Source organism: Ogataea haglerorum, assembly GCF_019207285.1.
Source record: "Ogataea haglerorum isolate 81-453-3 chromosome Unknown 81-453-3_NODE_13_length_241470_cov_96.230587, whole genome shotgun sequence".
Lineage (NCBI taxonomy): Eukaryota > Fungi > Ascomycota > Pichiomycetes > Pichiales > Pichiaceae > Ogataea > Ogataea haglerorum.
The window spans coordinates 86,629-101,740 of NW_025065163.1; the positions used below are offsets into that span (position 1 = coordinate 86,629).

The 15,112-nt window shown below is 47.7% G+C and overlaps 12 protein-coding genes across 12 annotated transcripts; 5 read left to right on the forward strand and 7 right to left on the reverse strand.

Moving 5' to 3' along the window:
* Positions 1-15: 15 nt before the first annotated feature.
* On the reverse strand, positions 16-465 carry KL911_004354 (uncharacterized protein; the record flags this gene model as incomplete). Its single annotated transcript, XM_043199636.1, has 2 exons — positions 16-198; positions 277-465. 2 exons carry the CDS (start codon positions 463-465, stop codon positions 16-18), a joined length of 372 nt encoding a protein of 123 aa, XP_043052846.1.
* Positions 466-482: 17 nt separating this feature from the next.
* Positions 483-698, reverse strand: KL911_004355 (uncharacterized protein; the record flags this gene model as incomplete). The annotated part of the gene is made up of 1 exon (XM_043199637.1): positions 483-698. One exon carries the CDS (start codon positions 696-698, stop codon positions 483-485), a length of 216 nt encoding a protein of 71 aa, XP_043052847.1.
* A 345-nt stretch (positions 699-1,043) lies between these two features.
* KL911_004356 (uncharacterized protein) lies at positions 1,044-3,842 on the forward strand (the record flags this gene model as incomplete). The annotated part of the gene is made up of 1 exon (XM_043199638.1): positions 1,044-3,842. The coding sequence occupies one exon, from the start codon at positions 1,044-1,046 to the stop codon at positions 3,840-3,842; it is 2,799 nt and encodes a 932-aa protein (XP_043052848.1).
* Positions 3,843-4,246: 404 nt separating this feature from the next.
* On the forward strand, positions 4,247-4,726 carry KL911_004357 (uncharacterized protein; the record flags this gene model as incomplete). Its single annotated transcript, XM_043199639.1, has 1 exon — positions 4,247-4,726. The coding sequence occupies one exon, from the start codon at positions 4,247-4,249 to the stop codon at positions 4,724-4,726; it is 480 nt and encodes a 159-aa protein (XP_043052849.1).
* Positions 4,727-5,175: 449 nt separating this feature from the next.
* On the reverse strand, positions 5,176-5,940 carry KL911_004358 (uncharacterized protein; the record flags this gene model as incomplete). Its single annotated transcript, XM_043199640.1, has 1 exon — positions 5,176-5,940. One exon carries the CDS (start codon positions 5,938-5,940, stop codon positions 5,176-5,178), a length of 765 nt encoding a protein of 254 aa, XP_043052850.1.
* A 105-nt stretch (positions 5,941-6,045) lies between these two features.
* KL911_004359 (uncharacterized protein) lies at positions 6,046-6,888 on the forward strand (the record flags this gene model as incomplete). Its single annotated transcript, XM_043199641.1, has 1 exon — positions 6,046-6,888. One exon carries the CDS (start codon positions 6,046-6,048, stop codon positions 6,886-6,888), a length of 843 nt encoding a protein of 280 aa, XP_043052851.1.
* A 106-nt stretch (positions 6,889-6,994) lies between these two features.
* On the reverse strand, positions 6,995-7,552 carry KL911_004360 (uncharacterized protein; the record flags this gene model as incomplete). The annotated part of the gene is made up of 1 exon (XM_043199643.1): positions 6,995-7,552. One exon carries the CDS (start codon positions 7,550-7,552, stop codon positions 6,995-6,997), a length of 558 nt encoding a protein of 185 aa, XP_043052852.1.
* A 72-nt stretch (positions 7,553-7,624) lies between these two features.
* On the reverse strand, positions 7,625-8,020 carry KL911_004361 (uncharacterized protein; the record flags this gene model as incomplete). Its single annotated transcript, XM_043199644.1, has 1 exon — positions 7,625-8,020. The coding sequence occupies one exon, from the start codon at positions 8,018-8,020 to the stop codon at positions 7,625-7,627; it is 396 nt and encodes a 131-aa protein (XP_043052853.1).
* A 344-nt stretch (positions 8,021-8,364) lies between these two features.
* On the forward strand, positions 8,365-8,730 carry KL911_004362 (uncharacterized protein; the record flags this gene model as incomplete). The annotated part of the gene is made up of 1 exon (XM_043199645.1): positions 8,365-8,730. The coding sequence occupies one exon, from the start codon at positions 8,365-8,367 to the stop codon at positions 8,728-8,730; it is 366 nt and encodes a 121-aa protein (XP_043052854.1).
* Positions 8,731-8,899: 169 nt separating this feature from the next.
* Positions 8,900-10,909, forward strand: KL911_004363 (uncharacterized protein; the record flags this gene model as incomplete). The annotated part of the gene is made up of 1 exon (XM_043199646.1): positions 8,900-10,909. One exon carries the CDS (start codon positions 8,900-8,902, stop codon positions 10,907-10,909), a length of 2,010 nt encoding a protein of 669 aa, XP_043052855.1.
* Positions 10,910-11,565: 656 nt separating this feature from the next.
* On the reverse strand, positions 11,566-11,823 carry KL911_004364 (uncharacterized protein; the record flags this gene model as incomplete). The annotated part of the gene is made up of 1 exon (XM_043199647.1): positions 11,566-11,823. One exon carries the CDS (start codon positions 11,821-11,823, stop codon positions 11,566-11,568), a length of 258 nt encoding a protein of 85 aa, XP_043052856.1.
* A 1,023-nt stretch (positions 11,824-12,846) lies between these two features.
* On the reverse strand, positions 12,847-14,820 carry KL911_004365 (uncharacterized protein; the record flags this gene model as incomplete). The annotated part of the gene is made up of 1 exon (XM_043199648.1): positions 12,847-14,820. The coding sequence occupies one exon, from the start codon at positions 14,818-14,820 to the stop codon at positions 12,847-12,849; it is 1,974 nt and encodes a 657-aa protein (XP_043052857.1).
* Positions 14,821-15,112: the final 292 nt, after the last annotated feature.

Here is a 15,112-nt window from a genome sequence, read left to right on the forward strand (position 1 = left end):
TACTTTGGATTTTTCCTACTCCACATCCCTATCACCGTGCTGATGGATGCCACTCTGGCAGTGCCGCGTGCCTGGCAGTTGGATATCCAGAGGCAGTTGAGCGACTTCCATGTAGCCCGAAACAAAGACTTCCTGTGTGCCGAGCCGCCGCTCTGGCTCCAGTTTTTTGTTGTGTTTGAGCTCATTTTCCAGCTGCCTCTGTTCGTGGCCGCCGTGGTCGACTACTGGAAAAACAAGTGCTACTCGCCCAAACTGCACCCGTACATGCTACTGTACGGCTTCAACGCGTCGTTCACCACGCTGTGCTGTCTGGTCTACGTGTACTTTGAGAGCGCGGCCCACGGACTCACCGTCGCAGAGACACTCAACCTCCTCGGCGTCTACTTCCCCACGTTTGTGATCCCTGCGGTGATGACCATAGACTTTGCGTCGCGGATCAGTGCCAAAATCTCTGGAAAACAGCATACTGATTAGCCGATTAACTAGTTGTATTTAGTCATCAATTCATCGACCAGAGCAATATATTTCTTCTCTGCCTCCTCCTGCGAAGTTCCCTCGAGCTTCTTCCAGGCCTCCCATTTGTACTTGCCCTTGAAGTCGAAGACCCCCGGCTTGTCGCTGGTGTTGTCCCCCACCGTTGCCTGCTTGTACAGGCCGTACAACTGCAACAGCTCGTCGTCGTTGGGTTTTCTGGCCATATTCTGGACCGCAGCAGCCTACCAATTAGCACGCCAGCACCTCTTAGTACTCACTTTGTCGGTAAACTCTTGAGAAACCATAACTGTAGTAATTGGTGAAGTTTTCTTTTGCTCAATAACCCACTCCATGTGAATTTTTATTTTTGTCCACGGGAGGCCGGTCGATCGACGCCGAAGGTAAACAAAACGCGAAAGAATTCTCAACCACCATCCACTCCTTTTGCTCCGATGCCCAAAGACCGAAGTCACAAACGGAGGACCCTGCTTGTCGTGGGCGTGCTGTTTCATCTGCTATACCTGTGGTCCATCTTTGACATTTATTTTGTCAGTCCATTGGTCCACGGCATGACCCATTTCGTCAGCACAAACAGTCCTCCAGCCAAGCGTCTATTTCTCATAGTTGGAGACGGACAGCGTGCCGACAAGACGCTGGCAAAGATCCACAACCCAGAAACCGGGAAAAGCGAGTATCTGGCGCCGTACATCCGCTCACTTATAGAGACCCAGGGCACGTACGGTATCTCGCACACAAGAATGCCTACCGAGTCGCGACCAGGCCACGTGGCCATGATTGCAGGCTTCTACGAGGATGTGAGCGCCGTCACGAAAGGCTGGAAGGAAAATCCTGTCGATTTCGACTCTGTCTTCAACCAGTCGGCCCACACTTACTCTTTTGGCTCGCCTGACATTCTGCCCATGTTTGCTGCCGGGGCGTCTGATCCCAGCAGAGTGGATACCTGGATGTACGGGCATGAGTTTGAGGATTTTACGTCTTCGTCCATTGAGCTCGACAGGTTTGTTTTTGAGCACCTCGACCAGTTGTTCGATAATTCCACGAAAGATCCAGCTCTAAATGCCCAGATCCGGCAGGACAAAAACGTGTTTTTCCTGCATCTGCTGGGAACAGACACGGCCGGCCACAGCTACAGACCGTACTCAAAAGAGTACTACGACAACATCCGCTACACGGACGAGCAGATCCGCAAGCTGGTGCCCAAAGTGAACAGCTTTTTTGGAGACGACAAGACCGCGTTTGTGTTCACTGCGGACCACGGAATGAGCGATTTCGGTTCTCACGGTGACGGCCATCCAGACAATACGCGCACGCCGCTGGTCTGCTGGGGCGCGGGCTGCAAGAAACCAGTCTTCACCGAGCCGTCCAAGAACGAGTATCTCGCCAAAGAGCCGCTCGAGATGGAAACATGGGGGCTGGACAACATCAAACGGCACGACGTGAAGCAGGCAGACATCGCCTCGCTCATGTCGTTCCTTGTTGGGCTTAATTACCCAGCCAACTCCGTGGGCGAGCTGCCAATTGAGTATCTGGACGTTCCCGAGCTCGACAAAATTAAAGGACTATATCATAACGCATTGAGCATCCACGAGCAGTACCTAGTGAAGCTGCGGGAGGTGGCAAGCAGTCAGTTTGACTTCAAGCCGTTCCCAGGTTTTGAAACGAAGCCTGGCCACGTGTACAAGGGTGAGATCGAACACCTGATCCAGCTGGTTTCTGAGGGTGTGAACGAGGCCGAGCAGCCGGCCGTTGCGCTCATTGAAGAGCTTATCACGGTGTCTCTGCAGGGCCTTGATTACCTCCAAAAATACAACTGGCTGCTGCTGAGAAGTATCGTCACCCTGGGCTTTGTTGGGTGGATTGTCTACTCTTTCATTATATTCCTGCAATTGTACATTGTGCCTAGCCATCTGAAACAGAATACCCGCACGCCTGCGGGCTCGTTAGAGCGGTTCAGCATCTACGTGCCTTTTGCGTCTCTGGCAGCTGGCCTGGGCTACGTGCTATTTTACCAGAACTCGCCTGTCAACTACTATCTCTACACGGCTTTCCCTCTCTATTTTTGGCATAGCATCGTGGAACAGCGTCGGACACTGATCGTTGGGCTCCATGAATTTTTCAAGGGGTACAGTAGAGGCTATATTGTGCTGGTGCTGGCAGCAATCGTTGGGTACTTCGAGTGTATCACAATAGGGTTCACAAATCGGGGAATTTTTGTGTTCATGTTTGTGGCACTAGGCGTCTATCCAATGGTTGTGGCGAGACTGCCATTTTTACAAGGCCTGGCATGGGTCGCGACGTGCGGTGTCCTTTCCTTTTTCCCCGCGCAGAATCCCGTCAAAACTGAAACCTTGGAGCTTATTGTGGCGGGTGGAGTGCTGGTTCTTTTGATCGGCGCAGCGGCCCTCTACCAATTGCGCTTGCCGCCATACACAGCAAAGCTGGTGCTGGTGCAATTGGGACTGGTGGCTCTTGCTATTGTGTCCACGTCAAAAGCAGTGGTGTCACTACAGCGCCGAGAAGGATTACCTAAGGATGCGCAAATCCTGGGGTGGCTCAATTTGGGGCTCTCGCTGCTAGTGGTGCCGGTTCTGCACCAGCGTAGGCCAGACCCAAGCTACAAGACACGGTTCCTGATTATCTTCCTGGCGTTCTCCCCGACGTTTGTGATCCTCACAATCTCGTTCGAGACCCTATTTTACGTGCTGTTCTCGGCATTGGTGTTCCAGTGGATTGGGGTGGAATCCGCTATATCCTCCAGAGTGTCGAAATGGCCACAGCTGCTTAGAGTGGCAATCATCGGGTTCTTCTTCCTACAGATAGCATTTTTCGGAACCGGAAATATTGCGTCTGTGTCAACTTTCTCGTTGGATTCGGTGTACCGGCTGCTGCCGATATTTGATCCCTTCCCGATGGGCGCACTACTTATGCTCAAGCTGATCATCCCATATGTGATATTGAGCGTGGGACTTGGGCTGATGAACGTCAAGCTGCATCTGATAATATTCAGCATCTCGTCCTTGATCATTTCCTTGAGCGACTTGCTGTCCCTCAACTTTTTCTACTTGGTCAAGACCGAGGGCTCGTGGCTGGACATTGGACTCACAATCTCCAATTACTGTCTCGCAATATTGAATTCGCTCTTCATTTTGTTGCTCGAGCTGTTATCCAACATTTTGCTCGCTAAAACCGAGCTGGCAAAATCGGACCACCACTCCAATGAGAGATCCAAACTCGACCTGACCATCGACTCCCCCGAGTACCGGTCGGCTCTGCTGGAAGATAAGCGTCTGGAGTCCCTAGGAGGGTCAATTGCTACAAGGGTTAAGCGCAGATCGGCAAAGACCTAGACCAATATAGTGTAACCACTTTTGTAGAACAGAGTTTTTTCTAGACTGCGCCGTATTGTAAACAGTTCTAGCCACGAGTGCATGGGGCTAAGCATAGTTTCCACCCCTGGTAATATGGCTTGGCGTGTATGGCGAAAATATTAAAATGGGGCGGGTTTTGCGGGCTTTACGGGTTTCGCGGTAGAGTCTCGACCAAAAATGGTGGCTCGAGCCACGCGGTGCGTCAATTTTTTTTCCAGTGACTACTATTACTGAAAAAAATGTGACAGCAATGAATTTATGACTCTAAATTAGTCGTGTCGCACATGAGGAGAGAAAAATTAAACTAAACGTGGTTTGAGTATAAATAGCCCGATAAAGTGGAGTTTACTTTTGAAAAGTTTCAGGAAAAGTTTTCACTCGGAATGTCTGCCTTCAACGATTACTGCTTGGTTTGCGAGAAGATCTGTACGAGCAACTCTGTCTACTGCTCCGAGGAGTGTAGAGTGGCGGATCAGCAGCAAACCGCCTCGCCCACTTTGTCTACCTGCTCGTCCGTTCAATCCGCTCAGACGTCAAACTTCAATTCTATCCCTACAATTATCTCCCCTGTGTTGGCTCCGCAGTATAACTACGTGCCTGTTCTCAAGAACACGTCTAGCTTGTTGAAGTCACCACCCGTCAAGGACTTAAGCTATGAGTCACCTTTGCTTGCGAGTATATCTGTGCAGAATGACTTGGATTCCAACAGGTTGGACTTGAATGCTACTAGATCAATCGCTCCGCTGAACGTGAGCGAAATACCCAGATCACAGATATGCAGAACTACCGCCCAAAACGTGAGCGATCTGCTCTCAAGCACTCCTGCTTCGGAAAACTACAAAAAATGGCTTTCTAATCATTAAGCCGATTTCCAAAACTTGCATCGCTACATCTGCATTTCACGAATGACTTTTGAACTCATCGTCATAAAAATCATCAGGGAAAACTGGGTTTTTCTTTCATCATTAAACATCTAAGCCTGTGCTGTTACCGAATTTGGGCTGTTTACAGCGCTAGGTTACGTTTAGCAGAGCATTAGGTTCTTCATTTTGCATTACATCACTCAAAGCATATATAGTTAACTAATGAAACTTGCGTCATACTCCACCTTAATTATTATTAAATCTGCAAAGAAGATGACTTGACATGCTTCTCTTGCATAAAGTGTGGCTTCGAGCCCTTCTCGAAAAATCCAGCACGCTCTAATGTTCAAATCTTGGGGAAAATTTTTCACCTCTAATAGTAAACATACACAACAAGGAACCGCAAATGCGTCGAAATGCAAGACCCTCCTTGTCCTCGGGCCCCTTGGTCACACCTGCGCGCCCCTAACGATGTACACCAGGTCACCATCGCAAACCTCCCTCACCACTCTTCCGTTTGCGGGCACGTAAACATACTCCTCAGTCCCCGCTTCATCCCTGCGGCGGCGTCGGAAGATCGTAAGTCTTTTTATGCTTTCGGTAGTTCTATTATTATCATTTCGGATCTTGAGCAAGTCGGCCGCCGAGTCAAGCAGCCTCCCCACAGGCCAAATTTTCGAGACAAATATTGCTTTTTGCTCGGTCAGCTGCGCGTCACCAAATTTAGACTCATCGGGCACGTATTGGCACATGATGTATACGCGTTGAGATGCGGGGATCTTGGGATCTCCAATTGCCTGGTTCTTCAACTTTGACAATTCCACCAACCGCGAGGCCGGAGTGTCCTTCCTAATGCGGAAGAATGGCTTCGATTTCGATTTGTGGTACGAGACGAACGCTTTTAGCTTTGTCAGCGCCGCATGATTCGTTGTGGAGGCAAGTGTCTGTTTCTGTTTGTGGTCTGCTTCTGCCTGCTTTCGTATTCTGTCCAGATCTGGGAACAAAGACGCCGACGAGACGTTGCTTGTAGGTTTCAAGGACGGCTTTGCCACCTCTGAAACCCTGCAGTTGTGCTCATTGAAGTCCAATCTGTGGTCTGTACAAAACGACGTCGAGCAATGCGGACAGGTGAACGGGAGAAAATCTACTCTCTGGCAGACGGAACATAGCCGTCCAATGTCTAGTAGCGATTCGTCTTTGGCTGCGGTAGTCATGGATTGTTAGCAGAGACTGACGCAGTATTTATATCCTTTTCGAGTGGCAAATTTGCCACTCCAGCCACGAGCCAGAAAAATATTTGTAATCTCCGTGGGTGCCCTATGATTTGTGATGTCAATGTCCTCTGGCCGCAGGAGGACTACGGCTCGTCGGTGACGGCGTCGCAGCTCGCTGAGCTGAAAAATAGACTGGCGGTGCTAGAAGAATTGGGGTACACTCACGTTGCGCTCAATTTTCGCATACGGCAAGGCCAACGACTCCCGGCACAGGTGAACCCCATCGACTTGTCGTCTTTTTCCGAATTTAGAGACCGGCTCAAGCTCTTCACGCGGGTCACACTAATCGTGGAAGATGCGTCGCAGATGCAGACGGTGGCCAAACTCCAAAATGCCTTTGATCTTGTGGCTGTCGAGCCGCGCACAGAAAAGGCTTTGACGTCTTGCATAGTCAATATGGAGGTGGACCTTATCTCGCTAGACATGGCCAACAGACTCCCATGCTACTTGAAGCACAAGACCGTATGCTCTGCTACAGAGAAGGGTGTCTATTTCGAGATCAAATATTCAGATCTGGTCGACACCAGCTCAAGCACGCGGGCTACAGCCATCTCAAACATCAAACAGCTTTTCAGAGCTTCGCGATTGCGAGGGCTTGTGTGTTCGGGCGGTGCCAAAAGCGCAAAAAGTCTACGCAATTACAGTGACGTGGCTAATATGCTGGTTCTCTTCGGGCTGGACCACAATCGCAGCCAGCAGGTATTCAAAGACTGGCCACTAAAAGCACTGCTTGCTGGAAGGCTCAGAATCAAGTCATACAAGCAGGTGGTGGCCATCAGCGGAGACGAGAACTTGATAGATAACTCTCTGGAGGGTAAAAACAGACAGGACGCCACACCTTATAGACATCCGAAAAGAAGAAAGGAAGACAAGTCGTCCACCATATGACTTAATAACACACCGGAAATGTTTCTTAATGCTTATAGAATAGACATCAATATTGCTTGCTGTTACACATTTATACACTCGTGACTTGTGACTCGAAGGCCCTGCTCTATTTCTTCCTTACGTTCTGGCTCAAATACTGCGCTCGTATCTTATTTTGCTGCATGGCACGTTGCAATAGAACACTTTTGGGTCGCGAGACGACGATCGGCTTGCGGATGCTCTTTGGCGTGACTATATGATCAACCGCCTTCACTTTGTTCTTATTGCGCTCGAGCGTGAGGTTTCTGGTGATCTGGCGAAGGTTCTGCGTCGCTGTCCGACGCTGTAGCTCTCGCTCGCGAGCATATTTTTCGTACAGCTCTCGTGCGGGCACTTTTGTCTTGCGCCCGTTTTTTATTGTGATTTGCTCACAAGGGCGCTCTGAAAATTCGCGTTGGATGAGACACTGCCATAGCGGATCGTCGTGCGCAACGATCTGCGGAGACTGCTCCTCTATTACTCTCAGGGCCTTCGCTGTCTTCTTCTTGAGAATAGGTTCCACAAGATGGTAAGGAGCTTGCCCTATGTCGTTAATCAAATGCGCATTTTGGATGCACTTAATCCGTGCCAGCTGCGTCAGCGACAACGGACCTTTTCTAGGGGGCGCTTTCTTCACTATTAGCATAGAATTTGTCTAGTACAGACTTTAAGAAAATATATTTTCAAACTATTTTTTTCTACGCTGCCCGCAACATTTTCATGCAGCTCCGTTAGGTCTCAGACCACAGAAGAAATTCAGGGCATATGCCTCAGACTCAGGAATTTCGTCAGTACCCTCCACCTTGAAGGTGATGGTGCATCCCTTAGGGAAGTAGAACGTGTCATGAGGAGACACAGTGTAGGTAGCTCCTGTCTCGTCACTGATGGTGAACTTTCCGTGCACCTCGAGGTTGATCTTCATCTCGTCGTAGTCGTATGCATACACAAGCTCCTTTCCGCCCTCCTGTCTATAGAATCCGGCAGAAATCTGCTTGTCTGTTGGGGCATCAGAAGTAAAGGTGTCTGAGAGGAACGAGTTGTTCCCTGGCGAAGGAATTGGATCTGGCTTGACCGTGTATCCGTTTTCTTTGTGGGACTTGTAGAAGAGAGGCATGTTTTGTTTTCAGGCAGCCATTGGAGGAGTATTTATAGCGTTCGATAAGATTTGAGTACGTGGAAGTTTCCAATCGGGCAAAAAAATACGGGGATGAAGGCTTGATTTTCCACACTTCGAGCTGCTGATAAGCAGTCAGACGCGGCAGTGCTGCTCATTGGGGCCGCAGGGTCCTGCTGGGAGCTTTAGATGCTTGCCAAGGACTTTGCTGATAACGATTCTTCAACCTACCTAAACGGGTTATCGCCGGAATACTTTTCCGTATCTGGTAATAATGCTCAAGATAAAAGCGGGCGTATATATATACTGGACGACCGCACCGTGTTAACCAGCAAACATTCAACATGCCTATGAAATACCTTTCCAAAGCTGAAGGCTACGATAAGCTTCCAGCCTCTGTTGGTCCCACTTCGTATCTCGAGGACACGATGTCCTCCAACGCAGAGAAAGATTTCCAAATCACTTCGGGTTTCTACAAGCAGGTCAGCGGTGAGCCACTCGTCTACACCTATGGCTACGACGAAATGAAGGTTGTCCTGGATGTGAAGGGTACCGTGGAGATCTCTGACGAGGAAGGAACCAAGGTGTATCCGCAAAGGGGCGACGTGTTATACTTCAAAAAAGGCTGCACCATCACTTTCAAGGCCGTCGAGGACGACGCGTACGGATATTTCTGGTACTGTGGCCGCAAGTCATTTGGAGAATTATAAGTTCACAAAGTATGTACGACAATAAAGTTTTAATGTACGACATCCGACCGAGTGGATCTCCGCCTGTCAAAATAATTTTTACCGTGCGGCTAGCGGTGGAGCGGACTTTCAAGTTTTTTTGTTGGAGGTAACTTGACGGACATTTTCTCCTTGCGCACGAGTGTATAAAATGAGCAAGAGTCCTGACGAATCACACAGTAGCGCGCAATACCCGCCCTACAATCCATATGCCTGTATAAGATGCCGCCGGCTGAAAAAACGATGTACGAAAGACTTCCCGAGATGCGCCAATTGTATTAAAAACAATGAGCAGTGCACCTACGTCGAGAGGAAAAACAGACGACGCTTGCCGGAGCAGAACTTTGAAAGGGTCATCGACACCCAGCATGCTGCTCCTCCTGCGCAACGCGACTCTTTGCCGCCCATTTTTGCGCGGCCTGTCGAGGTCCAGCCACAGTCCCAACCGGTGTTCCAACGAATGAACGGTCCTTTTGGAAGCTCCAAAGAGCTGTCTTCGTTTACGCCTCAACCACAACAATCATTCATGTCAACACAACAGTTTCTCCCTGCTCCGGGCCAGAAGTACCTGCCGACACCACAGCAGCAATTCCAGACTCCTGTTTTGCCTCCTTTGCCCCAGAAATCAGCCCCATTGCACAACTTGGTGAACCGCGCGGCACCCGGACGTGGGTCCAGTGAGCTCTTTGATGCGCCGACGCGTAAACCCGATCACGAGCCCGCGATCGACCTGATCCACTCGAACCTGATCCACACCATCATGGGCAACAAAACCCCTACACCACCGCTCGAGCCGTTGGCTATAAGCAAAGATCTCGCATTGCAGTTTGTCAAGGCGTACTTGGACCACAACAACAGGTCATATCCAATCCTGAACGAGAGCGAGTTTCTGGACAAGGTCGCAACGGTGGATTTTGACTGTTTCTTCCAGTCCCGCGGCAATTTTGACACATCGTTCTTTTTCGAGCTCAATATGATAGCGGCGATCGGTTGCACCACCTTGGAGCGAGCAGGAGTCATCGACAAGAGCAAAGGCTACTCCAAGTATTTTTCCTCGAAGTCAATGAGTCTGCTCACCTCCGCTGTCTCGTTCCAGGACATCTCCAGCGTGCGATCGCTGGTTCTCTTGGGGATTTATTCTTTTTTCGACCCAAAGGGCCTTTACTCGTGGTCCATTGTGGGAATCTTGACCCGGATAGCGGTATCATTAGGACTTAACCGCAAAATCAGAGACGTGGAGGCGAAGCGAATGACTCCTGCAGAGATAGAAATGAGGCACAGACTGTTTTGGGCTGTTTTCAACATGGACAGACTAATCTCTACAAGCTTTGGACGTCCTGTGGCTATCAGAGACGACGACATCAACGTTCCGTTGCCCGAGCCGATTGATGGCGAAGGGGCCGAGACTGTCAGCGTTACTCGGAACATTATAGAGATGAGAAGAATTGAGGGAATGATCTTGACCAACGTCCATTGTGTGAAGTCGTCAGATATATACCCCACTGCGGAGGACAAAAACGAGATTCTTAATAAAATTCGACAGGATATCGAAAAGTGGTACAGCAACTCACGACTTTTATCGTCCAAGTCGTCTCAGAAAGGAAACATATCTTTTTTGGAGTCCACGGCGTGGTTTTCGGCAAGATACTACCACATGCTAATGCTGCTGTATCGCCCCTCGTACCTATTTCCTAAACCTTCGCTTAACAATCTGGAGATTCTGGGCAGGGCCTGTCTCCAAAACTTGTCGTTCACATACAACCTTTACACTTCAAATTTGCTACCACTCAACTGGATCACGCTTTATCGGTTTTTGACAACTTGCACCACAATTTTGTATTGCCTGTGCCACTGGTCAATCGACTTAGTGGAGTCTAAGACCGACATCCATTTGTGTGTTGAGATCCTAAATGGCTTCAGTGAGAACTGGTACTTTGCCAAACGCTGTGCAGAGGTGTTCAAGACCATCGACGACGCTATTCTTGACATTTCGATGAGCAGCTCCAATGGCCAGATACAACCGGTTGACCAGCTTCTGGTTGACTTGATGAATACGTCGTCGTCATATCACGAAATACTGTTTGAGAATGAGGTCGATATATGGTACGGAGATGACTTTATGATTTCGGATGTGAAGAAAAAGCCGGAATCAAAGGCTTAATATAGGTATATATATATTATTACAGGAAATATATGTAACACAAACGGGCATCGGAGCATTTTGTTCAAGCAGTCTAATAATGTCTTATTTACGGTAGAGACATATTTCAAAGCTCGCCATGGGATGCAAATTTTGGCTCGTTCAGTTGAACGTAGCTATTGAAATTTGGGTCACAGAATGGGTCATCTCATGGCCCCACAGGCTGAACAGGCTGCTACTGAGAGCAGTATTATTGCTCTCAAAGTTTGATCGTGCTCAGTCTAGTCAAATCGCTATATAGCGAGCGGCCTTGCAATCGCTGACCTGCAGCTTTACATAACTTTTCAAGCTCCCCATGGTACCGTAGAAAATTCGGTTATTGTAAAAGAGATTGATCGGTGAGAGAGGTTGTTCATACACAGTATTGCTCAAAACAACGGGTGTCCTTTTTATTGAATTGTTTAATCCCAATGGGCTGGTTTGCATGCGAAAAAAGATTTTATAGACTCAGTCATTCTCCCACCAACAATAAGCCGAGAATACTTCTTGATAGACCATCAGTGGTAGTGTTGACGCTTATTCAAATCAAACTCGTATTATCTAGCAAGAAACATGTCTAGGATTCTGGAATGTGATAGCGATGAGCTTTTTCACATCAAGAACAATCATCGCCAGCTCTAATTCGTGCAGAGGCCCAGAGAGTATTCAAGCTGGACTCGTTGCAGTTCACAAAGGTCAATGCTGCGCTGGCGATGTCTTAGATACTTTAGTTCCAAGAGATCCTCGTGCAACTGTCTAGTGATATGCTGCCACGCTTCCCTGAGAGAGTTTTCAGTTCTGCGTCCTGCCTGTCGATTCCAACAAGTTTGGTAATTATAGAGCCTTTCGATACCCTCTAAATTTAAGTGCATTGGGATATGCGCTCTTGAGCGCATGTGGCAACTCAGAGACATTTTACCACAATGTGTTTTGGTAGCATTGCACCTAGAGACTCCAAAAACATGTTAATATCGCCTGAATTTATGCATGGCAAGTCAGTAGCAGGATCTGCTTTCTTGAACACATGGATGCTGCTGGAATTAGCATTACCATCTTTTAAAGGACCCCTAAAAGTGGTCCTTTCTCGTCCAAGGCTTGCAATGCAGGCTCAAATGAGCGCAACCGCATCTAAGCAGTTTTGCAGACCCAGCCTCCTCTTTGATGAACCCCCTCTTCAGCTTGATTATTTGATTGTCAAACAATAGCAGCTCTTCTCTTTTATTCCTATTTTCTTAAGTTGGAAATGTGATCTGTGGCGACCAGTTGCGACCAGATTTTCGAGCACGGTCTGGTGCGGTGACTTCACTATTCTAGAGCTTGCTTGCAATTATGGCTCAAAACTCATTTCTAGTTCAGCTGCTCGGTGCTCAATACTCTGCACCTGCAACTGGAGATCTACATCCTCACCAGTAACCAGATTGTCCCTATTCGTGAACCTCAAAAAAACAAAAGGATGCCTTTTTCCCAAAATCACATACGGAAGGAAGTCCTTAACTGTTCTGATCATTGACGTACTTGGGTATCTCCTAGCTCTGCTTGACCAGGTTGTTTCATAGTAATTTTGAATTTTGTAGGGAAACCTGCTCTTCAGAGGCAAATCCTCTTCCTGCAAAATAAGGGGGCGGCTCTTCTCTTCCCTGGGGATTCTATCTGATCTCTGGAGTTCAAAATCGGTTTTTTGAAATCAGATTAAGCTGAAATCAGGACAAAACATTCTCCCTCATTTCTTCTGATAGACAGCAATTTTTTTTTCTCACAAAACTAGTAATCGCGCTTAAATAAATTGTTGCAGATAAGCTTTTGAGGTAGATAACGATAAAGTAAGCAAAAAACTGGATTCACGTCGCTCAATTTAAAGCTTGCTACTAATAAATGCAATCAGATCACATTCGGTCGAATAAAATATTAACTAAAGTTGACTAAGCAACCCGAATCGGAACCCCTAAAGGCGGGTTTTTTCCTATCCTAAGCTCCAAAATATACTGTCTTGCCAGAAAACAGGTCTGAAAGCTTGGGATCAAATGCACGTTGCATGCTTTCTTGCTGTCGTATGTCAGAGGAACTCTAATGTTCGCAACAAATCCTTCTTTAGATTTCTCCCACTTCAGCCGTAAGCGTTGCTCCTCGAAAACATCAAGATTTCGCCCTTTACATCTCATCTTGTTCAGACTAAGCACATTCTCGCGAAGATGCTTGGATATAGAGTGATTCGTTCCTTTTGTGAGACGTTGTAGCTCCCACGTGTAGTGTTCAAACTTCCTATTGATTTTAAATATCCCACTCGTCTCGTAAAACTTGCAAGGAGTATTTTCATTGAACACCAGAGGAAGATGGTGACTGGAGTATATGTTGAAAGCTTTCAAACTAGGTTTCACGGTAATCTCTTGAGGTAGTATGTTGTCATTTGTTTTCAGGAGGAAATCAATGTGGTTGAGCTCTGTATTTAGCTCTGTAGGGGCCGTGGACATACTAACGCCTTCGAAGATGGATGAGCTGCTTGAAACCGTGGACGGCCTGTATCGCGGAAGTTGACTTGCGCTACTTTTGGTACAAGCCAAAGCAACTCGTTTCAAAGGAGCAGGTTCGAATGACCTCAAAGCCATCCCATCTGTGCTCTGAATGTGAACCTCGAATTGTGCGTCAGTTTTCAAAAAGCCTTTACCGAGCCTGATTGTGGATGGAGTGCTCAAGACGGGATCCGCCGGAGACCCAAGACGCTTCTTTTTGTCAGCACCCTCTGCTGCCAATAGCTGGTCTTGTTCTTTAGTGTCGGTAATACCGGCTTCAATCAAGCCTCGGCGTTCTTCGAGATCAACAAGCGTCTCTGCCACTTGGTGCTCAATTTTATCTATCTGCTGCTCAGCACCTCTGCCTTCATAGCATGCTGGAATATTAGTATTTGTAAATCGGAAAGGAATGCTGAAGTCTCTCACAATGATAAACTGGTAGTCATGAGTTGTGTGACGCTTGTAAAACCTCTTATAAAGCTCCTGCGGCCTTCCCAGTAGTCTCAAATTGAGAGTGTATGTAATTGACAGGCCCCTGTCGCTAAAGTCATTGGTCACAATGGGAGTCCCTTCATCATCCGCTCTACCGTACCCTAGAGCTTCATTGACTCTAACATTCATCGCCTTGCCACCTAAAGCAAACGGACTCACCCCAAAGCTAGGAGGCACTGGTAAGTGATCGAGCGTGCTACTGGAGCAAGAAGTTTCCAGCAGATACGAAGGCAGCCGGAATGCAAAACATTTTTTGTGCTTGGCTCCCGGGAAAATTTGTTTCAAGTCACCAAATCCGTATATGGTGTCATCGATAGGGTCCCTCGATAAGCAGTCGCCCATCTTATATGGAGTCGGGTTTATACAGCCGTGGTGGAAGCAAGCACTAAGGTCGTATGTTCTCAGAAAAGTTTGTCGGTAATATTTGGAGCAGGTGCTATTCGGAGACTGGGGCGCAGTCATCGTTCCCTCGAGCGAGACAAGAAGCATTTCAAAGGGAATGATTTCAGTACTAATATTTTCGATGGTCACAAATCCCACAATCATATCTCCAGGCTGGTAGCATCGAAGTGGAGACTCTTTTTCGTAGGGTTCCCCGAAAACAGGGAACTTCTTTGTAATGACGATAGACACCTTGAGGGGCAGATCAATTGTCTGAAGGGTATTCAGGTTATTGAGTACAAGTAGATCAGGATTGTCAATTGGCGAGATCTGGTTCCCAGCAGCTACAGACTGCGAAGAAGTGGTGGATTCAGGGTACGATTCCCCGTATTGGGGCAAGCCCGATTGAGGGATTCTTTCGGTATCAAAGAGCGTTCTATTGAACAGGTAATTGTGCATTTCGAACGACGGCAGTACATCTTCGTAGTATTCAACTTCAGGATTGGGATTCATTGTAAGTAGCCAGGTGAATACACACTCCTGTATTTAAATTAAAAATCCATACTATGAGTCAGCATCGAAATCCTCTTTTTGCATATAAATCTAGATTGATCTATTGAAAAAGTTTCCCAAAATCGGAGCGGATTTCTGATTGATAATAGCGGCGTATGCCAAGGTTATTGTTTGGCGGAGTTAGCTTTCCATTGCAGTGACCAGCAGGCTCAAACTTTGTCCGCACATATGTTTCTGGTACTCATTTACTGGAAACTAAGAGTTATGCAGCATCAGTACGTGAACCGAGAGA